This window comes from Theropithecus gelada, chromosome 11 (genome assembly GCF_003255815.1).
Source record: "Theropithecus gelada isolate Dixy chromosome 11, Tgel_1.0, whole genome shotgun sequence".
NCBI classification, from domain to species: Eukaryota; Metazoa; Chordata; class Mammalia; order Primates; family Cercopithecidae; genus Theropithecus; species Theropithecus gelada.
This window is the reverse complement of record NC_037679.1, coordinates 113,304,799-113,332,046: the sequence shown is the minus strand read 5'-3', so window position 1 is coordinate 113,332,046 and position 27,248 is coordinate 113,304,799. Positions and strand designations below refer to the sequence as shown.

Genomic DNA, 27,248 nt, shown 5'->3' with positions numbered 1-27,248 from the left:
TTACTATTCTTGTTACAGATAAAATTAAAACTAAACCAAATAATTGCAGAGAAAATATACTTAACATGCATGGTCACTTTTATTGCTATTTTAGCATTGTAGTATTTTTTAAGAGTCTAAAAACGCAGAAAAAGGTCCTACAAATAGCACAAATTGATAAAACATTTGCTAAACTGATAAGCAACAAAAAAAATTAAATTGATGGCCAAATAATAGTGCTACTATCATGCACCTCTACATGTGTACTTCATAAAGTTATAATTTTAAATTTTCAAAGTGTTAACCTTTGTTATAACATCATAAAATATTTAATTATGTTTCTCTGGTTTACACTGTTGATAAAAGTTTATTTTGATAAAGTTAATTTAAATATGAAAATACTCCCCTCTTATCCTCAGGTCTTTGCTCAAGTTACATTACCTTCTCATTGAGGCTGTCCATCACACAACCCCTTAACCTCACCACTATACCTTTCCTGTTCATACTCGGCTAATTTTGTATTTTTAGTAGAGACGGGGTTTTTCCATATTGGTCAAGCTGGTCTCGAACTCCTGACCTCAGGTGATCTACCCGCCTCAGCCTCCCATAGTGCTGGGATTACAGGTATGAGCCACCGCACTTGGCTTTTTTTTGGGGGGCAGCGGGGGTGGGGGTGGGGGCGGGAGTGGGGGTGAGGGTGGGGAGGGAGTCTTGCTCTGTCGCCCAGGCTGGACTGCAGTGGTACGATCTCGGCTCACTGCAACCTCCGCCTCCCAGGTTCAAGCAATTCTCCCACCTCAGGCTCCCCAGTAGCTAGGACTATAGGCAAGCACCACAATGTCTGGTTAATTGTTGTATTTTTAGTAGAGACGAGGTTTCACCATGTTGGACAGGCTGGTCTCAAACTCCTGACCTCAGTTGATCCTGACCTGCCTTGGCCTCCCAAAGTGCTGGGATTACAGGCATGAGCCACAGCTCCCAGCCTGCTAATGTAACATATTAATTAGCAAAAGTTGTAAATCAGCCTCAGTATTCTTTAAAAGTGATGCGAATTTAAAACTGAATCAATTTTATAATGGTATAAACATTTTCATTGTTAACTAGCAGCAGTTCCCCCCTCTTTTCTCTTAAAATGAGATTTCTGCAAGAACCTTATAGTTCTTACTCTAAAACAGACTGAAAAACTAGGTGACCTCTGAAATTTATTTTAGCCATAATCATGAAGCAAAAATGCAAAATGATTTTTGAAAACAAAAATCTCCAAAAATAGCACTGAAGACCTCTTACTTGAGAGTGATCCACAAACCAGTAATATCACAAAGATTGGTGGGTACTGTTAATCAGGGGGATCTCAGGTCTGCTTGGATTTAATAACAGCAGATTTCAGATCTCAACTTCAGTGGTCTCTGTAAAGTACCTGATGATCACGATGTACTTAGACCCAAGAACATCTTGAACATCTTTGCCATTATTCTCTAAGTTTTTCAATAAATGTACATATATGTACATTTACTAAAAAAAAATTGTTGTCTCTTATGGTACTCTTCCTCCAAATTTATTATTAATAATAATTTTTTATTAATACAGGGTCTCACACTGTCACCCAGGCTGAACTATAGTGATGCAAATCTTGGTTCACTGTAACCTCTGCCTCCCGGGCTCAAGTGATCCTCCCACCTCAGTCTTTTGTGTAGCTGGGACTACAGGCACACGCCACCACACCTGGCTAATTTTTGTAATTTTAGTAGAGACGGGGTTTTACCATGTTGGCCAGCCTGGTCTTGAACTCCTGGGTTCAAGCTCTCTGTCCGACTCGGCCTCCTAAAGTGCTAGGATTAACAGGCATGAGCCACTGTGCCTATCCTATTAATAATTTTTTTTTGAGACAGGGTCTTACTGTGTTGCCCAGGCTGGACTGCAGTGGCATGATCATGTCTCACTACAGCCTTGGCCTCCCAGGCCCAAGTGGTCCTGTCACCTCGGCCTCCTAAGTAGCTGGGACTAGCCACGACACCCGGCTAGTATGGTTTTTTTGTTTGTTTTGTTTTAGAGACAGGGTCTCACTATGTTCCCCCGGCTCAACTCCTGGACTCAAGTGATCCTCCCACTTCGGTCTCCGAAAGTGTTGGAATTACAGGTGTCAGCCACTGTGCCCAGACCCCAAATTTATTATTAAAAAATTCAAACATAGAGTAACCTTGAAAGAATGCATAATAATCACCAGGACATCCATAATTATATTAATCAATTATTAGCATTCTGACATGTTCATTTTATCTAAAACCATTTGAAAGCACAGACATGAAGACACTTGATCCCTAAATATTTTAGCACGTGCTTCCTAATTAGAGGAACATTCTTCTATACAACCATAAGACAATTAATTAACATATTTTAAATACAAAAATCACTATAACTAAGATAGCTTTTTGTAATAATCTATGGCTCAATATCCATTTTTAACCAACGCAAGTTTTGAACACAGAATTAAAAACTGTATTATTTCCTTACCTTAAAAGCATATTTGCGATTAATGTGATCTTCAGAGGTAAGCAAAGCTATTTGAAAACTAGGTAACAGTATGCTTCCCAGGATACCCTCTTCTTTCTCATCTAGGAGATTTAACATCTGATTAGAATTTTAAATGTTCTCATGAAGCAAAGTTTTTCAAGATCTATTTTTGCCAAATCGAAAGGTTCTTGTATATAAATGAACTATATTCATGTTTAGGCAGGACTTTATAAGGTTTTAAATGAAAATACCAAATAGCACAAGAATTTATACTTCGGTAAATATACTGCATTCTACAAATCCCCTTTACGTGTCATTCACTGAAAATATACTGGCATGTAAGTAATGGCATTAATCCACTCACATCTCTGATAGGATTTAAATGCTCAACCATTCTAACCCCAGACACATGGCTTTCTTGGTTACACCCTTCAGGCTTTGCTCAAAGGTCTCATCAATGAGGCCTTCCTTGACTACTGTATTCCTTGACTACTGATGTTAAAATGCTATTTATTTAACGTTTTCTCTGTTCTCCTTTGGGAATGTTAACATTTCCGACTCTCAATACCTCCGGCATACTATATGTTTCAGCTATTTATTTCCTTATTATCTTTTTCTCCATGCTAGAATGTAAGTTCTATAACGACACTTGGAATGACAGTAGTAGATGCTCAAAAAATTTTGTTGAATAAATGAAGACACATGTGAATACATATTTAAACTATCCTATAAAAATTATATGCTTTTTAAAACATTTAACTTTGAAGGTTTGCTTTTACTATCATTCTGATACACAATAGTATGACTAAATTACAGGTCTACAAGGCAAGCACATAAAATATACCTAGGAAAATGATAAACATTAATCTTGACACAGTATAGATTCACATGATTAACTTGCTGCTTGGGGGAAGAGATGTTTATGAAACTTGAAATATGTACTTCACTGTTATAGACCTATAAGACACGTTAATAAAGCTGTGTCATCAGGCTAATAAACTCACCAAGGAGAAACCATAAATGGGAAGTCTTTTTATTATGCTTGCTGTGTGTGCCTTTTTTTTTTTTTCCCTAATTATCAAAAACTTAACAAGGGATTTTATTTATTTCGTCCTCATTTCCAGAGTATCTGGTGAAACATCCAAAAGGGAAAAAGTTATATTAAATGGAGACTTTTTTCAGTAGCTTTTCTCATAGCAATGGAACAAAATTTTGTTTTTACTATTCTGTGCTCATTCAGGTACAAATCACTAATATGTAAAAGAATGAACGAAAGTATAGATTTAATCCAAAAGGTTAAAAAGAGTTGGAAAGCAGTCATGAATTACAGAGAATGTGACAATTTAAAAGAATAAGTCAAACCCTAATTTTGAATCCAATTTTATGTTTTATATTTATATAAAGGGTATAGTCAGAAACAGTACATGAAGTCATCTTTATTAAAAAATCATTTTAACCAAATAATACATCCTTCTATGTTCCATAATAAAATAATCTTTCCTAAAATTGCTTCAGAATAGACAGAGGCACTAAAGCACAGGGTGATTTCCCTAGATTACCTGAGGCAGTTTTCCTGCTGCCCAGCACTAACTAGCTGTGAAATCCTAGCCAAGTTATTGATGCTTAGTATCTGTTTTAAGATCTATAAAACTGAGGACAATAGGACTTACCTCAAAAGATTGTTGAGGGTTAAATGAGTTAGCACATATAAAAAACTCAGCACAGAGGGTGAAGCATTAAATAAATATTGCCATTATTATATAAAATTAAAGACAGTGCATATAAAAAAATCTTCGCCTGTCAAATGACTACCCTGAGTTCTTCAGCTTCTTAAACTGCTTCTAATCATGACCTTCTTCTGTTTAGTTCTATATCAATCCTGACTGAAGCACTGTCCTAGTTTCCATCACCTAGAGAGCCTCATAGACTGACAAAGAGTAAGTACTGAGTAATGTTTGTAGAATGAAAGAACTCTCCACAGGGTCAGCCAAGGCCTTTCTGAGATTGCATGGCAGCCCATTTTCTTTTGTCTCTGCCATTTCCTTCCTTCACTTTGCCACAGCTGATGGTTCCAAGAACAACACTCTCCAAAAAGCTTTCTACATATTAATCTCCATCACGGAGTTTGCTTCCTAGGGAACACAACCTGGGACAGGAGCCAGGAGAATCTCAACATTTTACTGGACAAGTGACGTTTTAGATTCCCCATTTCTACTTAGTTTTAAAGATATTTGGGAATAAGACAAAAAAAATACATGCAATTACAACTGGGTAAATATCACTAATTATCATGTATAACCTGGAATACTCCAACACTCTGTTAACTGGTCTTTTGGCTTCTAATTACAGTGCTAGAGTGATTTTCCTAAAATGTACTCCTGATCCTACTATTATTCTTGCACTCAACATAGAGTTCATTAGAATGGCAAACAAATGCCCTCTGTGCCTTAATCTACCTTTTCATTTTTTTTCTTAAGAGATGAAATCTATGCTGCCCAGGTTGGTCTTGAACTTTTGGGCTCCAGTGATACTCTTTACTCATCCTCCTGAGTAGCCGGGACTACAGGCAGGTACCACTACACCTAGCTCGATCCATCTTTTAAACCTAACCCCTGGTGGGTCTTCTAGCAATGTAAGTTCTATACATAGTTTTACAAATATGCCAAGCATTCTCATTCATGCTTTGCACGTGATTTAAGTCCTTTGCCCAGATCACTCTTCTTTCCTGATTGCTTTCTTGTACAGACCTGGCCAACACTCATTCAACATAACTGAGAACCTACTATGTCATTCTTTCCAGACTCCTTCAGCTAATCTGTGAGTTCCATAACCATAGGGGTTTATTGTATTCATTTTTGCATCTTTACCTAATAAGGCATCTGTTGTATCAAAAAAGCTCACTGCTAGCTGCCACCTTTGTCTAAGTCATTATCACCTCTATGTAATAACTCCTAGCTAGTCTCTCTGCTCATATCCTTCAACTTTACAATCCTTCCTTCAATAGTAGCTTGAGTGAGCTTTTAAAAATGTAAACCAAAGTGCATCATTCTTATGTTAAAAACATTCAATTGTTTCCTTATGACATTTGTAGTAGAATCCAAACTCCAATAGACTCCTACATGGTGTGATCTCTATTTCTCTATCCTTTCCTATTGCTAGCTGCCTCCAGCTCAGCAGACGGGTTTCTCCCTGTTCTTTCCACAATTCAAGCACTTTCTTACCTTACAGCCTTTGCACTACTCTCTCTTCGCCCGGAACACTCCACACCTCTGGCTCCCCTTTGTCATTTAGATCTTCCTATCTAAAAGACCTACCCAGAGTACGGATCCATAGAGATCTTTCCCTTATGCTCACCTTTCATATTATAACCTTGCTTTCCTAAAAAGCACTTATGGTCTTGCTTAATCATATGAGCTTATTTACTGTCTCCCTGATCTCTCTGGAATGTAAGATTTATGAGAGCTCTCTCTTACGTTGTTTTGGCAGCACCTGGAATGAAGCAGGTCCTGCTCAATAAATATTTAATATCTGTTGAATGAATTAAGTTCTATGGTAAGTTTAGTCAATAGACTGACTACAGAATAGAGCAGTCAAAGTGCTCTCTTTATAACAATGGGCTCACTATATGCCTAATATGTGGCAAAGAACAGTGGGAACTTGGGCTTTCATCTGGTATTGGCTGCTAACCTATTGTTAAAAAAAAAATAGCAAATCAGTTATTTATCTCTGTCTTAATTTCCATATCTGTAAAACATGGACTGATCTCCAAAAAATTCTGGTCAGTAGACTAGATGCTTTGAGAAATGGAGAAGAAATGAATGGGGCCACTGCCCTCAGCATTTGAGAGAAGAGAGGATATTTGAGTGGTGGCGAAAACTTGTGATCAAGAGAATAGAAATCAACAGTGTCAGCTCTGGAGTCAGAGTGCCTGAGTTCAAATCCTGCCTGTGCCACTTGCAAGTTGTGAGACCTGGGGTAAGCACTTTGTATATCAGTTCCCCCTTGTGTGCAACGAACATAAGATTCCCCACATTATCAGGTAGCTGTGAGGGTTAGATGAAATAGATCATCTATATAACTTGCTTAGCACAGTACTCAACAAATTGTAAATATGCAAAAAAATATATTCAGGCTATTATGATCATCTCACTAAAATCTGGTTATTTTAATTTAAAACCTAACATTTCTTACTGACGAAATAGTAAAAATACATAATATCATATACTTCTTTCCAACAGTCTGCACAGCAGTCATCTGAAATGAGTTAAATGATATTTCTCTTGTTTCTACAGTTTCTTCTTTTTAATATTCCTCCTGTCTGGGAAACTACTAAAATGAATAAATACATTGCATATAAAATACAGGTAGTTAATAAGGAATCTCAGACTCAGCATGGCTTTTCTTTTTTCCAACTTCTATTGTAGGTTCAGGGGTACACATGTGGATTTGTTACAAAGGTAAATTGCATGATGCTGAGGTCTGGAGTACAAATGAATCAGTCTCCTAGACAGCACACTACCGAATTGGTACTATGTGTTCAGCCCTCCCCTCTCTTGTGCTCCCCAGTGTCTACTGTTCTTATCTTTACATCCATCAGCATGGCTTCTGATTCACTTTTACATTTTTCAAATATGATCAAAAGCTTTCCTATTATAGTAAAAGTGATGAGTCCCACCTTTCCCTGAGCAACAACAATAGCAAATTACAAGGAATTCAGTGGGTTTTTTTTTTTTTTTTTTTCAAATTAACATCAACAAATTCTTGGCTGGGCATGGTGGCTCACGCCTGTAAGCCCAGCACTTTGGGAGGCCAAGGCGGGTGGATCATTTAAGGTCAGGAGTCTGAGACCAGCCTGGACAACATGGTGAAACCCCGTCTCTACTAAAAATACACACAAAAAATTAGCCGAATGTGGTGGCGCACGCCTGTAATCCCAGCTACTTGGGAGGCTGAGGCACAATAATCACTTGAACTTGGGAGGCAGAGGTTGCAGTGAGCCGAGATTGCACCACTGTACTCGAGCCCAGGCAACAGAGCAAGAATCTGTCTCAAAAACAAAACAAAACAAACAAACAAAAAAAACCCCAACAAATTCTTATATTAGAAATTTAAAATATTAGAAATAGTAAACATTTCTTGTTATAAGTAGTCCATAAATATACTGAAAAAGAGACGAAAAGAGAAATTATAAGCTTAAGGATAATGCCTGAAATACAACTCCTAACTTTCTGAAAGAATGGGAAAACCCCTAAGGAAAATTGTAGAGTAAGCTTAGCATTTAACTAAAGATAATACCACAATTGCAGCCTAAGGAACATCTCTAGGACAAAATGCAATTTTATAGGGTTGGTTAATTCTGACTCAGCAGTAATTCTCAACTACAGCTTTCAGATGGAAATGATTTAGTAATTCCAAATTTTGAAGGTTAATATGTATTATAATGCCTCAATACACAACTATAAATTTTGCCACAGGTCTTTTGTGTAGTCAAAAAACGTAAAATCAGTTCTAAAACTCTGTTATATCTTTTAAGTTATACTTCTCAAGAAAAGTCATAAATTATTAATTATGGGTTGACAATCTAATTCTTTCATGATGGTTTACAACCAAAGTTTAAAGTAGAGAAGAAGGAGAGATTATCCAGATTCATGATTTTATACTGTAGGTGAGGCAGATTTCTCTGGAGAGCACCACCTAGGTATGCCTTTAATTGGCAGTAAAAAACTTTGTATTATCTTGTAGTATCTAAGAGATCCATGTGGCATATGAAAGAACTCTGGATTTTTACTTAAAACTGAACTAATAATTTACTAACCAGAGAAAGGGTATCAGTGTTTATTAAAGAAAAGTTCAAAATGAAAGTATTTCTTTGTATTTTATGTTTTTCACTTGCTGTTACATAATAGTAGTCCCTAATATTCTAATATCATTTGCTGGAGAGCAGAATTGGGTGCCTGATGGACCCATAAGCTAGATCTGACAAAACTGACATGTGAAAAGAACCTCCTCAAACTAAGGATTGTATCTATTAAACACTGAATTCAAGTGTAGCATTATAGAGCAAAGATTCGGGAAGCTGACCAAACATGGTCTGAAGCACCATATTTATTCTGTCATAACCTCAAAACTCAGAATGATATGTCAAAGAAGAAAAAATCTGTTTGATATTATTTGTTGATAATAAAATAGCACGCAGAATTACAATACTTTTTTTTAGAAAAGTATCTGATACTTATATTACATATCAATTACAAAATAATACACTAAGACAGTAGGGTAAACTTACCTCTATAATAAAAGAGGCAAAGGTCAGAAAGCACAAACCAGCGTTTCTTCCACAATTTCATGCCAGTACTGTCCTGGATTAAATCAGCATATTTAAGGATTATTTCTCAAACAACAAAAACTCACATGTTGTGCATTTATTTATGTATTTATTTATGTATTTATTTATTTATTTATTTTTATTGTTTTGAGACGGAGTTTCGCTCTTGTTGCCTAGGCTGGAGTGCAATGGCGTAACCTCAGCTCACTGCAACCTCTGCCTCCTGGGTTCAAGCAATTCTCCTGTCTCAGTCTCCAGAGTAGCTGGGGTTACATGCACCTGCCACCACGCCAGGTTAATTTTTTTGTATTTTTAGTAAAGACGAGGTTTTACCATGTTGGTCAGGCTGGTCTCTAACTCCTGACTCAGGTGATCCACCTGTCTTGGTCTCCCAAAGTGCTGGGATTATAGGCTTGAGCCACTGTTCCTGGACTTGTGCATTTATTTAAAGTAAACTTTTAAAACAAGGTATGTTTGATACATATGTAATATAACCTAACTAAAAGGCCAATTAAAATTTTGGAGGTAGTTTTCTAGGGCCTTAAGATATTCCCAACTAGACTGGTTTCCGAAAATACCATTATGCAAAGGGAACATATTAAGGCAATTTGATTTGGCTTCATATTTGTAAGCAATTTGAAATTCACGCTTCTCAACATAAACATCTGCTAGGATAAGAATGATGTAACCATGCAGCAGTGCATGCATTCTGGTAAACCAGATTTAATAAATATGTTAAACTTCAACAAGAAGAAAAATATGTGAATTGAAGTTATTCCAAAGGTAATGCAATTTAAAATGACTGTGAATAAAGAAACCTTAATATACAAATACGTTTTATAAACATTTTTTTTCCTTATGTCTATAGTTTGGGATTTGCTCATCATGTAAAAAAGAGAGACGATTTGTCAGCTATTTGTAAGTAATTTAGTTCTTTAAAATATCAGGCTCAAACAAAATTAGAATTTTAATAAAAATTACGTTCCCCATATCCAATGTAGCCAAATTGGAAGTAAAAATTAAACAGATACCACCCCCCCCCCAAAAAAAAAGAGAGAGAGGCCAGGTTGGATGTGCATTGATTAGAAATAAGTTTATTTCTAGCTGTGGGCAATGACTTTAAAATTACAGAAATTAACATGGGTGAAATCTTTCAAAATAAAAGATTTGACCTTAAAATTCACAGCTATACCAAAAAAGAGACAAAAAAAATGGTAAATGGTATCTTTTTTTTTTTCCTCGAGACAGTCTCACACTGTCACCCAGGATGGTGTGTAGAGACACAATCTCAGCTCACTGCAACCTCCACTTCCCGGATTCAAGTGATTCTCATGCCTCAGCCTCCCAAGTAGCTAGGATTATGGGCGTGCACCACCACAGCTGGCTAATTTTTGCGTTTTTGGTAGAGACGGCGTTTCTCCATGTTGGACAGGCTGGTCTTGAACTCCTGTGCTAAGGTGATCCACCCACCTTGGCCTCCCAAAGTGTTGGAATAACAGGCATGAGCCACCACACCCAGCCATCTTCAATTTCTTAATTATATTCTTTCTTTAGTACGGCTAAGGGACACTGTAAACAAATATGTGTCACACACGTATTACAAAATAAACACTTTTTTTTGGAGACAGGGTCTTGCTGTGTCACCCAGGCTGGAGTGCAGTGGCATGATCATACCTCACTGCAAGCTCAAATCCTGGGCTCAAGCGATCCTCAAGCGATCCTCCCACCTCAGCCTCCGGAGTAGCTGGGACTACAAGTGTGCACCACCACCACCACACCAGGTTAATCTTTGCTTTCGTTTTGTTTTTTTTTAAAGTAGAGATGAGGTCTCACTGTGTTGCCCAGGCTGATCTTGAACTCCTGGGCTCAAGTGATTCTCCGGCCTTGGCCTCTCAAAGTGCTGGGATTACAGGCGTGAACCACTGTGTTTGGCCCAAAATAAACACTTGTTAGAGAAGCTACTTGGTAATACTTTTGCAATGCTAAATTAACCATGGGATCAAGAAATAAGAACAAGAGCTATTTTAAATAAGGAATGCCATTAGGCTATTAGGCTCAATTTTGCACTGAAATAGTTGATCATAATTTGGACTTATTAGAAAGGCTAGCTGGAAAATATGGAGAAAATTTTCTATTAGAAACTGGGCTGGGTATGGTGGCTCAGGCCTGTAATCCCAGCACTTTGGGAGGCCAAGGTGGGTGGATCATTTGAGGAAAGGAATTCAAGGCCAGCCTGGCCAAGGTGGTGAAAACCTGTCTCTACTAAAAACACAAAAATTAGCTGGGCAGTAGTGGCATACTCCTGTAATCCCAGCTACTTGTGAAGCTGAGGCAGGAGAATTGCTTGAGCCTGGGAGGCGGAGGTTGTGGTGAGCTGAGATCATACTGCTGCCCTCCAGTCTGGGCAGGCCATAGAGTGCCACCCTGTCTCAAAAAAAAAAAAAGGGAAAAAAAAAGAAACTAAATGTGAAAAAACCTTTTAGCCTGGATAAGCTTAAATGTCAGATGGTTTAAATATAGTCAACCATCTTTAAATAAAAATTATGACTATTAATAAATAAAAATCATTAAGTCACCTGAAAGCAATTAGCAATATTTAACAGAATAAATTGGCACCAATGAACTAATATTTAACTTGCTTTGTATCATCTGTACGTATATATAATCAGAAAGAAAGAAACAAGCCTTGAAGATTGAGGATGTCACCTCAGTTATTTACCAGTCACTTATCACCCAGTTGCAAACTGGAAAATAGCTTCTATGTAATTGAAATGATGTCAAAATCCAAGGAGGTAACGTACATACATCTTTACTAATTCCAAAACTAATAAGGTTTCAAAATAGCTTAGATAGCAAGTTCCCCAGTCAGTGCAACAATATAAACCCCAACTTATCAGGATGCCTGAGAGTAAACCCTATATGTGCAAATTAAAAAGAAAAGAAAAAGTAAAGAAAACATAACCAAAAAACGTAAGAGAAAGAAAGAGTAGTCTCATATTATAGAATCAAAAATCTGAAAAAACTCAGAGAAATCTGAAATAATTATAAAATCTCTGTATAAATAAAGGGGGGAAATACACAACTGTATATTTCTCTAACAACTTTCATATCAATAGAAAAATGAATAACACCCTTGTATTAAGAGTTATTTCAATTTTGGCTTTTAAAAATATTCCTGTCTAGATACTTTTACCATGCTATTTCTTATCATTTTCATACAGCATATATTTAATTTTAAATCTAGAAACACCCATAACAAACACACAAGCTCTGTTCTAAGTAATGTCCACTCCTTTTTCTGCCTTCACTGTTCCCTTGATATTCTTCAGGGGTAACAAGCAAAGAACCTGGGTGGCTTCTCCATAGTTCCTTCTTAATTTTATGATTTTATAGAATTGTCTTTGGTACATTCAGTTTAAAAGGTTCCTTCTAATTTTGTCTTTTGTTTCATATCAAATAAAAAAAAAATACCTGTTTATAAAGCCAACCTCGTCTGACCACGGGTGCATTAGGATTCCTTTTAATTGAATTTGACCTCTTTCCAAAATTATGAACTTTTTTTGAAGCTCGTGAAGTCTAAATAGAAAAAGAGCATGACAGAAAATGTATTAACGTCTAGAGATTTGAGCTTATTTTCCTCTTAAAATTTAATCTCTTTTCAGATTTTCCCAAGAACTGCAGGACTTAAATCTTTTCAGAAAAATTATTAAAATTCTACTTTTGCTGGGTTAGTTTTTTGAAGTGTAAGAATTCTGCACCAAATTTTTTTCCCCAGGATATCAAAAGTTTTACAATATTTCCTTTAAAATCCGGACGGGATATACAATTTTTAGAAACACAGAGTATGTGGCAGTATTTTGTCCTATCTGCTATATAAAATGAATAGATCTTGAATAAAGACTGTTAACAAATCTTTAAGAATAAACCAAACAACAGAACTTTTCCCTTTATATCTTCATTTAATAGTGCAGGTTCAATTAAAGAAAGTTAACAGCACTCAGTCCGAGGAGAAATATACAGAGATTAAATATAAACAAATATATCACATCAAGTCAAAACAAGACAGGAAGGATCTGCTTAATGTGATGTAGTATTTTCTTTTTTATGGACAACTCTGAACTTAAACCAGACAGATGGGGTTTACTGGATTCTTCAATGTATACATAAAGATACACAATCTTTAAAAATACTGGTATGCTTACCATGAAGATTTATTTTGGCAGGAATCATAGTGGTGACCAACAAAAATGAAAACAATGAAGCTATAAAGTAACATAAAATTATCTCTTACTTTTCTACTTGTTTAGAATCTTTGGAAATCTAGCATACTTCATTAGAATTTTGTTTTGGGAAGCTTTTATTAGTATATAAGAAAATTTTAAGGCCCGATATCAACAAAATTTTTCCTAAAGCATGTTTTCTAGATAGACTTTAATTTACTTTCAAACACATAGTGCTTAAAAACAGTATAAAACTCAAATGACATAAAAAGATACACAAAGATCAATCTACTTCTCACTCTCGGGCTCCAGCACCCAGCTAACCCCACTCGCAACTGTGGGGCAACCAGTATCACTGTTATGTGTGTGTCTATCTATCTAAAATAACTGTTCTCATGATTAATGAATATTTTTCTGAAATGACCGCATATTTTAATATCCACTCTTCTGTTCCATTATTTCTTGGAGCTCACTATATAAACAGAATGCTTATTTACCCATACTGTTGTCAATGTGCTGTGTTATGAAACTTTCTGACCTTTGGAAATCTGTAAGTGCAAATGGTGTCTTTTTCTGGTTTTAATTAGTATTTTTCATATTATGGATGAGGCTGAGTATCTTTTTTCATATATTTAAGGGTAAATTCCATTTTCTTTTCTGAAAACTGATTTCATATAATTTGCCCATTTCCAAACTGGCACGTAAGCCCTTTTCTTATTGATTCACAGTACTTCTTTAATTATAAGGAAATTATTCTTTAATCGTTATATGAATTGCAGATACTCTGCATGGATAATAATTACATGCGGTTGAATTTCTCATTATTTTATATTGTTACTTCTGGGTTTTATGTCATATTTAGAAAGCCCATCTACATTCTGATCTTTTTTTTTTTTTTTAATCTTCCATTGTTTTTTTCTAGTGCTTTTATAGTTTTGTTTTTAACATTTCAACAACTGATCCATCTAGAAAATTTTTGGTGTAAAGTATGAGGAACAGATTCAACTTTCTTTCAAGACAATGACCTAGTGGCTCTCAATCCATTCATCAATTTCACCAGATTTTAATTGAAATATACTCATAAAGCATTATGCTCAGTTAGCCTGTTGGACATATGTTACTTAATAATCAGAAATTATTTATATTATTTGAAAATTTACATTCATTTATAATCTCCTAACAAAATTTTATTTCAAAAACCTTAACAGGCATTTAAATACTATTATTATAATTATCTATTTCCTTACAATAAACATAATTTACTATTACAATGGTTTTGCTGAAAAATGTTTTCTCAATCTAAGCATTCTTATAGTCAGATAATTTGATTTCTAGGCTATTACATTAATCATCACCTTTAAAACTTTAGAGTGTCCATTTTCTCTCACAAATATCATTATATTTCTAAAACTATTCCAAACTTAAAAACTTAAGTCTTTGAATTACAATCTTATTACTTTATATTTCAGGCTGCAATTGCTGCTTCTATCAATCACCTCCAAATTCATGTAGTAATAAAAATGTAATGATTATTCTATAATTTTAAGTCCACTATGAGTAATGGTATAGATACTGTTTACTCCTTATCAATAATTAATATAAAGCAAAATAACTTACTCTGCCTACAGGGCTCATTGGATGCACTGCATAATCTGAAGTCACGTTATAGTTAGAAGCTTCATTTATCATACTTATAGGTCGTTCCTTCTTTTCTTCAGATGTCATGGTTGCAACAGTCCTGAAAATATATGTCAAAATGCTAGAACTTGCTGTGTATGTAACTCACTTTACAATAACACTTCCCTACAGTTAACTATGCGAGTGTACTACTTTTTCACACTACGTGGATCCTAGTTACTCTAGAATCAGGCCTTGATACTTACAACAACTTTAAATACAGCTAACACTTTTCCTAAGTCAAAAACACATTATTATCATGTTTATTTATTATTATGTTTTAAGACAGGAGTCTCACTCTGTTGCTCAGGCTGGAGTGCAGTGGCGTGGTCTTGGTTCACTGGAGAATCTGCCTCCCAGGTTCAAGTGATTTTCCTGCCTCAGACTCCTCAGTAGCTAGGACTACAGGCACGCGCCACCATGTCCGGTTAATTTTCTATTTTTTAAGTACAGTCAGGGTTTCATCATGTTGGCCAGGCTGGTCTCGAATGCCTGACCTCAAGTGATTTGCCCACCTTGGCCTCCCAAAGTGCTAGGATTACAGGCATGAGCCACCGCACCCGGCCTATCATGTTTATTTTTAATAGGCATTATTGCAGATATTCTACTTGGTCATCCAACTGAAAAATTAAAAATGAATTATAAGATTATTCTAATTTAAAAAGCAATAACAATTTCAGTAACTAACTCTGTGAATAGCTCTATAGTATAATACATTCTTACACATATTTCATTTGACGCTTATAAAACTCTTGTGAAATAGTAATTATCACTATCTGATTTAAGGACGAGAAAACTGAGCTCAAATTACTTTAATAATCTAACCAAGTTTACATAGTTTCTCTATGCTTGCATCCCGGGCTCTTGAGCTTACTGTGTTTGAAGTACTATAAAAATAGCTTCTGAGATTACATTCCTCATGAAAAAATGTTTAAGTCAGGTTTCTATATGACACATCATGAACAGCTGGCATTCTGTTATTATACTTGACTACAAATGTCCAGATAAGAAAGCTGTTAAATTGAAATATAAATAACAGCAATTTCAATGCTAACCCAATTTTGAATACAGGCATTCCATGAAACTCTTTACTTACTGTTCATTCACTACAAAAATACAATTGTCCTGTGATGGTTGTCCTGTGACTGGATGTTTGCAGGTCACTTTCCTTTCATTATGGCTGAAAAAAGAATAAAAGAAAAACAGAACGTGTAGGTATTTAAAATGCCCATTTATTTATTGTAACATTAAAGTTAGTCTACAAAGGAAATGAAATTCAAACTCCCAGCCTTTTTGTTTGTTTGTTTGTTTTTGAGATGGAGTTTTACACTTGTCGCCCAGGCTGGAGTGCAACGGCACGATCTCAGCTCACTACAACCTCTGCCTTCTGGGTTCAAGCGATTCTCCTGCCTCAGCCTCCCGAGTAGCTCGGATTACAGGCACCCACCATGACGCCCAGGTAATTTTTTGTATTTTTAGTAGAGACAAGGTTTCACCATGTTGGTCAGGTTGATCTTGAACTCCTGACCTCAGGTGAGCCACCCGCCTCGGCCTCCCAAAGTGCTGGGATTACAGGCGTGAGACACGGTGCCTGGCCACCAGCCTTTTGAGATTCCTAAATATATCTTTCCTACTATCTATTGGGAGTGCCTGTGTGTGAAAATGTTACTTATATTTTTACAAAACAGTTAAATGCATCCCTTCTCAGTCTGGTCTCAATCCTTTTTCATTATTTTATAAACAAAAGTAAGTTGCAGGCCAGGTGCTGTGGCTCACACCTGTAATCCCAACACCTTGGAGCGCCAAGGAAGGTGGATCACTTGAGGTCAGGCGTTCAAGACCAGCCTGACCAACATGGTGAAACCCCATTTCTACTAAAAACACAAAAATTAGCCGGGTGTGGTGGCGTGTTCCTGTAGTCCCAACTACTCAGGAGGCTGAGGCAGGAGAATTGCTTGAACCTGGGTGATGGAGGTTGCAGTGAGCTGAGATTGTGCCATTGCACTCCAGTCTGGGCAACAGAGAAAGACTCTGTCTCCCCCCAGCCCCCTCCCCTCAAAAAAGTAAGTTGATTTGGCTGTTTGGCTCTTTACATTGCATTGTAAAATACAAAGATTACTGTATTTTATACTTCATAGGTGGGTCATGAAAAATAAGTATGAGTGTCTACCTACCTCCACTGTTTCATGGTCCAACATGGGTGCATTACAGAGTACTAATGCCAAATTCATAAATGGAAAGAAAACCTAACAGTACTACTATATGTGCACCAGTACCTTAAAAAAATAGAAGGTTCTGAAACAGGAATACTTTACAGTGTTTCTGTTTTACAAAACAACCTTTGTATAGATAATGTAATGAGATTAATTTTTTGACACTTGAGGAAGGTATGTTGTAGAAAAAAAATGAAATCTGAAGGAGAAGCAAAAATCTTAAGTAGATGAAATGTGGAAACAACAACAAAGAAACATCTGTTATGTTTACTGAAAAAAATTGCTTTGAATTAAGTTATGATTATATTTGGAGAATTAGATGTTTGCCTAAGAAATAGTATTCTTTCTAGGTTGAGTGATAAGGTCTTCAACTGTTCTTGAATGAAAGAAGGAAAAAAACCCCTATTCATTTAAGCCAAAAATACTAGATGCTCGAAATAATATGCAATATACATTGATATATTAAATAGTCTATAATAATTTTCATTAAGTCATATACCATAAAGTAATCTGTAACAGAGACCCATCATTGACATGCCTGACATTAGAAAATTTACCTTGTAAGGTCTGTATTGAATATTAGTTTTTTTTGTTAATCTTAAAATATTAGTACATATGCTCTGTATGGTGAGAAGTCTATAACCACAACCTGCAAACTTCCAGGTAAATTTCATATGCTTAAGTTCTTTTTCCAAATCCTAATTTTCATATTTTTTTGGGTAACTCAATACCCTGAAACTTAATCCATTAAATAAAATTGAAACTCTATAAATATAAAGATATAGATAAAGTTTTTTTAAAATTCCGTATTGACTATTGTAAAAGTAGAATCATTAATGAAACACAGTGTTTCTATTATTCCTTAATTCAAGTGGTCTAAGAAACACATAGAGCCAACTGTTAATATTTAGAAAAACTTTAATAGATACAGCACTTGACACCCTGGGAGGTAGCTGGCTCACTGGTAGGTCCTGACCATTGTCCTTGGCACAACGGAGGAGTGACTGCTGAGGACCACAGGAAGGGCAGGGAAGGGAAGATAATGATTCTAGCCTTTTCTCAATTTTACCAAAGTTTGTCCCCTGTATTATTACAAATTGTATGTTTTCATCTTAGATCTGCCATTCTTTTCCGCATTTCACAAGTTGTTGTTGTTGTTGTTTTGCTGGGCCTCAAAATCCAGATCAAGAGAATCATCAGTTCTGCTACAATGCTTGCTGGAACTGTTTCAACATGATTTGTATGTTAAAGGAACAATTTGAGCATAATACGACTTTGCACTTGCTTATGCATGATTTTATCTGTGAGAGACTCTAGATGGATGCAAAAAACTGCACCTGACAAAACCCAGCCACACAGGAGTACACAAAATGTATATCTGCACACACCTCAAACATGTAGCAGCTACTTCAGTTCATTGCCTGTTTTATGAAACACACTTATCCACATCTGGTGATACAACTTTTTTTTCTTTTCTTTTTTTTTTTTTTGAGACAAAGTTTTGCTCTGTTGCCCAGGCTGCAGTGAAGTGGCACAATCTCAGATCACTGCAACCTACACCTCCTGGGTTCAAGCGATCCTCCTGCCTCAGCCTCCCAAGTTAGCTGGGATTACAAGCATGTGCCACCATGCCTGGCTAATTTTTTCCATTTTTAGTAGAGATGGGGTTTTGCCATGTTTGCCAGGCTTCTCTTGAACTCCTGGCCTCAAGTGATCCGTCAGCCTTGGCTTCCTAAACTGCTGGGATTACAGGTGTGAGCCACCGCGCCGGGCCTACAGCTTTCAACTCAATTTCAGATAACCTTCCCCCCAAAACTTCCCAAAAATTAACGTGCTGAAACCCTTTCAACACCTAGTTACTTTCACAAGCAAACTGCGGGTCTTTTTCAAGGCCAAATGTCATATTTATTATGCTACCATTTTTATTCGGTTCCTGTATGTGTTGCTAATGAAGTTTTTGAGTGGTGTGCTCCTAAATCCACTCCCCCCGGCAAGCCCTGCTTTTTTTTGTTTCCAGATTTTGCACGATGAGGTGATTTTTAGAGACACACATGCTATATTTTTGCAAAATATATTGCACTACTAAATTACAAACTACCATATCACTATCCTACTAAAAATGCATTAGAATTTTAACAGACACTGAAACAAGGTGTCATTTAAAAAAATTCTTCTCAGGCCGGGCGCGGTGGCTCAAGCCTGTAATCCCAGCACTTTGGGAGGCCGAGACGGGCAGATCACGAGGTCAGGAGTTCGAGACCATCCTGGCTAACACGGTGAAACCCCGTCTCTACTAAAAAATACAAAAAACTAGCCGGGCGAGGTGGTGGGCGCCTGTAGTCCCAGCTACTCGGGAGGCTGAGGCAGGAGAATGGCGTAAAAACCCGGGAGGCGGAGCTTGCAATGAGCTGAGATCCGGCCACTGCACTCCAGCCTGGGCGACACAGCGAGACTCCGTCTCAAAAAAAAAAAAAAAAAAAAATTCTTCTCAGATATTTTATGCTTAATAAAAACTGAAAATAAAAAAAAGTATTTAAAACAATTTGTATTTCTAGAAGAATCCTTATAAAAAGGATAACATTCACGTCTTTATTTTATTTTATTATTATTATTATTTTTGAGACGAGTTTCACTCTTGTTGCCCAGGCTTGAGTGCAATGGCGCGATCTCAGCTCACTGCAAGTTCTGCCTCCCAGGTTCAAGTGATTCTCTTGCCTCAGTCTCCCAAGTATTTGGGATTACAGGCATGCACCACCATGCCTGGCTAAAAAAATTTTGTAGTTTTAGTAGAGAGGGTTTCACCATGTTGGTCAGGCTGGTCTCAAACTCCTGTCCTCAGGTGATCCACCGGCCTCGGCCTTCCAAAGTGCTGGGATTACAGTTATGAGCCTCTGCGCCCGGCCAAATTCAGGTCTTGATATAAGACATACCTATGGTCACAGAACAAACTAATTCCCACCTTGTCTCTGTAGTCACTGTGGCCTAGTAGGAAGTCCAGACTTTTCTAAATACAATGCCAGTGTTTACCTACTCTTACTTCCAGACTTCCCTTGATGATGTTTTAATGTGTAGGTCTAGATAAGTGGTTCTCAGTTGGGTGATTTTGCCTCCAGGGGAACATCTGGCAATCCCTGGCAACATTTTGAATGTCACAACTGGGGAAATGTTACTGGTGTCTAGTGCATAGAGGCCAGGGTGCTGCTAAACATTTTAGAATGCAGAGTAGAGCCCTCCATGTCCAAATAAACCTCCAGAAACGTCAGCAATGCTGAGGGTGGGAAGCCCTGCATTAGGTTATCATAACCCTTAAAATAACTGACTCTACTGAATAAGAAAAGCAATATTTACTATTTGTGTCCCTGTATTTCTCTAAACACAACAGAGGTAGCAGAAAACAATGGTAGTTGAGAGCACAGTTTCTGAAATCAGACTACACAGGTTTGAATCTCAGCTCCTCCACTTAATAGCTAGGTGATCTTTCGCAACTTACTTTACCTCTCCGTGTCTCAACTGAATAAACGCAGCTATGTCACAGGTTATTCCTTCATTTAGTCAACATATACATATATACACACACAAATATTTTCATAAATATAACATCTATATAGACATATATTTATATACGGTAGTCCTCCCTTATCTGTGGTTTTGCTTTCTATGGTTTCAGTTACCCTCAGTCAACTGCCGTCCAAAAATATTAAATAGAAAATCCCAGAAATAAACAATTCATAAGTTTTAAATTGTGAGCTGTTCTGAGTAGTGTGATGAAATCTCTCTCCATCCTGCTCTATCTCATCTATGATGTGAATCATCCCTTTGCCCAGTGTCTCTAAACTCTCGATGCTACCTGCCCCATTAGTTACTCAGTAGTTGGCCTGGTTCTCAGATTAACTGTTGAGGTACTGCAGTTTTTGTGTTCAAACAACCCTTATTTTACTTAATAATGACCCCTCCACACACACACCCAGAGTACAAGGCTTGTGATGCTGGCGTGCTGTTACACTTTTATTAGTTATTATAGTTAAGCTTTTACTGTGCCTAATTTTTAAAAAAACAGATGGGGTCTTGCTAGGTTGCCCAGTCTGGCCTCAAACTCCTGGGCTCAATGATCTTCCTACTATGGTTTCCCAAACTGCTGGGATTACAGGCATGAGTCAGCATGGCTGGCCCACTGTGCCTAATTTATAAATTAAAATGTATCATAAAGCAGTAAGAAAAACAAAAAAATCCTTGCCCTCATGGAACCTACTTTATAATGGAGATGTAGAAAATAACAAGCACTCGATAAATGTTATTTACAATTATTATGAACTGCAGGACATTGAGTATATGTCATCATTATATTAGTATTTGGTCAATTATTTAAATTAAAAGTTTAACTTCGTGCCCACCCAAATACAGTCACATGTCACTTAACTATGGTAATACATTTTGTTTGTTTGTTTCATCATACTCAACCCCAACTATGGTGACACATTCTAAAACATATTAGGTGATTTTAGTTGTGTGAACATCATAAAGTGTATATACACAAACCTAGTTGGTACTGCCTACCATAAAAATAGAAAATATACTTATATATAAATCTAGGCTATATAGTATAGCTTATTGCTTCTAGGATAAAAGCAGGTATGACATGTTACTGTATTGAATACTATAGGCCACTGCAGTATAATGTTAAGTATTTGTGTATCTAAATATATCTAAACATTGAAAAGGTACATTAAAAAACATGGTATTATGCCTGTAATCCCAGTACTTTGGGAGGCCCAGGAGGGTAGATCACTTGAGGCCAGGAGTTCGAGACCAGCCTGGCCAACATAGCGAAACCCTGTCTCTACTAAAAATACAGAAATTAGCCAGGCATAGTGGCGCACGCCTGTAATCCCAGCTACTCTGGTGGCTGCAGCATGAGAATTGCTTGACCTCAAGAGGCAGAGGCTGCAGTAAGCTGAGATAGCACCAATGTACTCAAGTCTGGGCAAAAAAGTATGGTATTAAAGATTAAACACTCTATCCCCCAGGCCATAATGCAGTGATGTGAACACAGCTCTCTGCAGCTTCAACCTCCCAAAGTTCATGCAATCCTCTTACCTCAGTCTTAAGTAGCTGGGACTACAGGTGCACACCACCACACCCACCTAATTTTTAAAATAGCTACTTGGGAGGCTGAAGCAGGAGAAATGTTTGAGCCCAGGAGTTTGAGGCTGCAGTGAGCTATGATTACCACTGCACTCCAGCGCGGGCAACAGAGCAAGACCTTGTCTCTCCCTCTCTCTCTTTTTTTTTTAAGTTAAATTAAGTTAAATTTTTAAGTTAAATTTAAGTTAAATTAAGTTAAATTTTTTTAAGTTAAATTTAAATTAATTTAACTTAATTTTTTTTTAAGGACTCCGTTAATCTAGAGCGTTCAGGGCTAAAGAAAACAGGTCATATTTACAAGCTCAACTTGCTGATTATGCTCTAAAGGTCAGTATAAAATGAATGAATACCTCCACCGTCACCTTTTTTTTTTTTTTTTTTTAAAAACAGATACCAAGGAATTGATAAATAGCAACACAGTTTGCTTGTGCTTTGGCGTTATGTCTTTTTCCTATTTATTACCAGAGTTTTAATCATTTACTATAATCAGAAGAGTAAATGAAAGGCCTGATACTTTAAAGCTTCTATGAAACTATTATTTCAGTTAATAATAATTTGGTTGTGAAGGATTTTAAGATGACTAAATCAGTGTGCATATAAAATGGTATATATATTTCCATCAAATTGTATAACACTAAAATGACATGTCTACTGGAGATAAAATAGAAATTCATTAGTCTACCTAATTCCTTTTCCAGTCTTATGTATTTTATAAACCAAATAATGAATTATGTAGGTAACTACTGGAACACCTGGGCTATGCTAAACTTTTAAGCAGACATCTTAGTTCTGAGCTTTCTGGAAGCTTAGATAAAAAGAGAAAGCTAAAGCACACAGCTCCTATGAACTAGTGACGGAAGGAAGAGCAATTTACCAGGTTTAAATCAACGTTAAGTGACAGGTTTCTTTTATATAAATAACTAAAACTGTATGACAGCACTCTGAAAATGGGGGAAGTTGGTGTTTGTCTCCCTTTCCAGGGTAATTAAAGGAAGATACTTTTCGTAGAGTCTACATTGCTATGGTTTTCCCTCCTCAGGAGACATATAAAGGAGGATGCCAAAGGCATTCCTTAAAAAACATCACAACCACGCACACCTTCTCTCATGAAAATAAACACATAAAGTGTACATTTCAATATAAACCCCAATTAAAATATGCTATTAGAAAAAAAAACTTGTTTGTTAATATGGTGTTTCATATTTCCGGTTAAAATAATAAAAGTCCATAAAAGTGAGGGGACTATTTCATTCCTAATGGAGAGTTACTTCAAATTATACAAGGAAAGAAACTCTTCAATGCAATTAAGTACTAACTGACAAAAGAAATTTGGTATTAAAATTCCTGTCATCTAATAAGACCAAAACCATGCAGAACTTCATTGAATGCAAACATCTTTTATCTGATACCTACAGGTAAAATACCCTTATTAGAAGTTATTTAAAAATCAGAATTTGATTTATATAGAAATGAATCCAGTACTAAATGTACTAAATTTTTTTTTTTTTTGGTCTCGCTTTGTTGCCTAGCGGGAGTGCAGTGGTGTGATATTGGCTAACTGCAACATCCGCCCCCCGGGTTCAAGCAGTTCCCTGCCTCAGCTTCCTGAGTAGCTGGGATTACAGGCGCCCACCACTACGCCTGGCTAATTTTTGTATTTTTAGTAAAGACGGGGTTTCACCATCATGGTCAGGCTGGTCTCGAACTCTTGACCTTGTGACCCACCCGCCTCAGCCTCCCAAAGTGCTGAGATTACAGGTGTGAGCCACCGTGCCCAGCCGTAAATGTACTAGATTTAAACATTTAAAAATTCCAGTAATGTTACATATATATAACAAAGCAGTAGGCTGGGCGCGGTGGCTCACGAGGTCAAGAGTTCGAGACCATCATGGCTAACACAGTGAAACCCCATCCCTACTAAAAATAGAAAAAATTAGCCAGGCGTGGTGGTGGATGCCCATAGTCCCAGCTACTCGGGAGGCTGAGGCAGGAGAATGGTGTGAACCCGGGAGGTGGAGCTTGTAGTGAGCTGAGATTGTGCCACTGCACTCCAGCCTGGGCAACAGAGTGAGACTCCGTCTCAGAAAAAAAAACAAAGCAGTAAATGAGATATATTTTTAAAATCATGTATGAAAAAGAACTATTCCTGATTTTAAAATAATACTTATGATTTCAAAGAGATGATGACCCAGGATTGCTTAATACTGCAGCACTGCCATCTTTACTGGGTTGCCCTATGCTTTTTAGTTAGGCAACCTCACAAGCCCAAGCTGCTGCTGTATCACAAAGTAATACTCTGAACCACAAAGTCTAGAGTTAAAAGGAAGGTTTTTTTGTTTTTGTTTTTGTTTTTTGACACCTGTCGGCACCTGCCGACACGCCCGGCTAATTTTTGTATTTTTAGTAGAGATGGGGTTTCACCATGTTGGCCAGGCTGGTCTCGAACTCCTGACTTAGGGTGATTTGCCCGCTAAGTTTCCCAAAATCTCTCTGGCCATCTTTCTCAAGAATCTCACTAGTCAGAGATATGAGATTCCATGTCCAAGTCAACCAACGGCAAAATAAGTGGGACTACTATGGTGAGCGAGCTAACTCCAGTCAAGATGCACAACTTTGTCTGTGGCCCACCTAGAGGAAACTGAATAAAATGAGGTTATATTATAACAGCAAGGAAAAAGGGGAAGGAAGAGGCTATTGGCTAAGAAATATTCTGTTTTCTTAGACAAAGCAACTTACATATGGTCCAAAGGAAACATGTGCGCTAGTATATTCAAAAGTAGATTTCTGTGTTTTATATGGTAAAAGAGGAAAATGGTTTTACTAATTTCTTGCTTTGGGAAGGTAAAAGGGTGATTCAACCTGAACTTCAGATCTTTAGAGATTTTGTTTCTACCTTCAGTAATATGTTTTAATGTTTTGGCTACACACTGACTACCGGTTATAATGCAGTTCTTCCTTGTGGGAGCATGTGTTTTTGGTGGGTTTTTAAAAAAATCTCTATTTCATGGGTAACTTCAGTGACAAAGCAGTTAAAAATCCACTCTGCTTTTTAATCCAAAATCCACTATGCTTTTTAAAAAGAATACTGAAATTGCTATTAACATATTGCCAATAACAGCCAATACTATTCTTCTGAGTGATACATTACAGTCAGGCAAAGCAAGCTGTATAATGCAGTGTTTCATATGTGTAACCATGGTAACATCATTGAAAATGTATCTACTGTGCAAAACGAGTAATATGTATTTTAGAATCCCACAGAAGAGATTTCAGTTGTTTCTTGCTAAACTAAGATGTCAACCCATTTATATGATTTGCTCTGAATCTTGTATTTCCCTTACGGGAAAGAGAGAAATATTTAATTTAGTTTAAGAAAAACAGAATAGCATATTGGTTTGGCAGCTGCCATTTGGCAATTCTTCTGCCGATCCTGGCAACAAAAGCCAGTATTATGACTTGAACTTTTATAAAGGCCCAACCCACAAAAGCTGCCACATATCCACAATAATGTTAGACTTGAGTGGGGCAGAAGAGGTGTGGAAACTATGGAAGCTATTGTATTCCTCTGTGAAGAAAACTACGCAGCAAAAAGCTCAGATGTGTGCTTTTAACTTGTGTTTTCAGTATCCTTCTAGTGAAACCAAAAAGAGTACTATAATTTTTAACTATAATTTACTACATTCTCAAGTTGGCCTTAGTTTCATTACTCTATAAAACAATTATACTCTCCAGCTTGTCTTAAAAGTGAAGAGCTTTCATCAATAGAAATCACGCAGTGTCTTGTAATTTTGCAACTCAAACAATCAAATCTTAATTAGGTTTAAAAAACATGTTTGTAGCAGCCATTTAGTTATTAAATCAATTCAGTCTATGCTGTCAAGTAATTTAAAAATTATTATTAAATACAAAATTTCTTAATGTTTTACATAGCTAACTATTTTAATTTATTTTCATTGTAATAAAAAGGAAAAAAATGTCCTGTTGAAATCTGGCTGCTACAAAGACTGTTTCTGCAATTTATTTTTAAACTGAAAATATGCTGGCACAGAAAATTGTGCTTACAATTAAAGGCAATGTTTTAAGAACAAAAGAAAAACATTAAAAGTGCTCTGCCTTTCTTGAAACTGAATTCTTGCATCTTGGTTATGTGAAGAAATAACCACTGAGTTAGCAATCTCAAAGATTGTAATTTTTTTTGTGGGGTAAAACATGAAAAGTATATATTTCCTTTCCCCACATTTAGTTCTAAATGCCATTTGCCTTTAACTTAGAACTAACTGCTTCCAGACATCCTGCTCAAACCTCAATGTTTCATTTACCCACCATCTACAAATTCTTCTTAAGGTCTTAACCCTTTATTTTCTATTCTTTCTCCTCTCATCATTTAGAAAATGGGTAACTTCCAATTTCTTGGGGGAAAAGAAGGGATTAATCAGGTGTGAAAACCTCACTCATCCTCACCTCCAGCAATAAATAGTATGATCACCACCATAACAGCTACCACTTAAGCATTTCACTCAGTGCTACTCACATATTCAGCTGTCACACAATGGCCTTGACAATCCTCACAGAGCCCATTTGAGGTAGGTGCTATTATTTGCAGTTTATGAATACATAAACTGAGGCTCATAGCATTTAGAAAGTTGCCAGAAGTCATACTCCAAATAGGAGTGCCTCCAAGGCTTGAGCTGCTCTCCTTTTCAGATCCCAACCTTTCAACAGCTGCCCCTTTCTCCAACTCTTCCACAGCCAACGAGACTTCTCAGTTCTGTCTTTCATTTTGTGTTCAACGACACTAGAACAGAATAAAGCCATACTTTCCTTAGAGGCCCTTTCCTTCTTCCACTGACAGCAGATGTGCCATGCACATGCTGCCTCCCTCACTGTTCCTCTTCCCTCCTCCTCTCATCTCACTGCCTACTATCACCCCAGGATCATTTCTATCTGAAGCACAGCAATGAAACCTTTCCCAATTCTAGTTTAATTTTAAACCCAATGCCTCTCATCCTTGGAAGTTTCACAATCATTTTCTACTCTTAGCTGTTCAGACCACCAACCGGTATCAAAGAATTTAAATACAAATAATAACAATTGTAAAGCATGTGTTGCACCGAACAGGAACTAAAAATCTTGCTTGACTCAGAGGAGATGACTTAAACCCCAGTGAGAAAATATGAGTAT

At 36.8% G+C, this 27,248-nt stretch overlaps 1 protein-coding gene across 5 annotated transcripts in view; it reads right to left on the bottom strand.

The window, feature by feature from the left end:
* PLEKHA5 (pleckstrin homology domain containing A5) overlaps positions 1-27,248 on the bottom strand; it is a 250,338-nt gene that overhangs the window by 106,941 nt on the left and 116,149 nt on the right. For all 5 annotated transcript variants that reach the window (XM_025401931.1, XM_025401933.1, XM_025401932.1 and 2 more), the window contains 5 exons: positions 15,809-15,892; positions 14,653-14,773; positions 12,287-12,391; positions 8,777-8,849; positions 2,491-2,591 (listed from right to left, as the gene is read on the bottom strand). In XM_025401931.1, the coding sequence (XP_025257716.1) occupies positions 2,491-2,591; positions 8,777-8,849; positions 12,287-12,391; positions 14,653-14,773; positions 15,809-15,892 (484 nt within the window). The remainder of the gene's footprint in view (positions 1-2,490; positions 2,592-8,776; positions 8,850-12,286; positions 12,392-14,652; positions 14,774-15,808; positions 15,893-27,248) is intronic.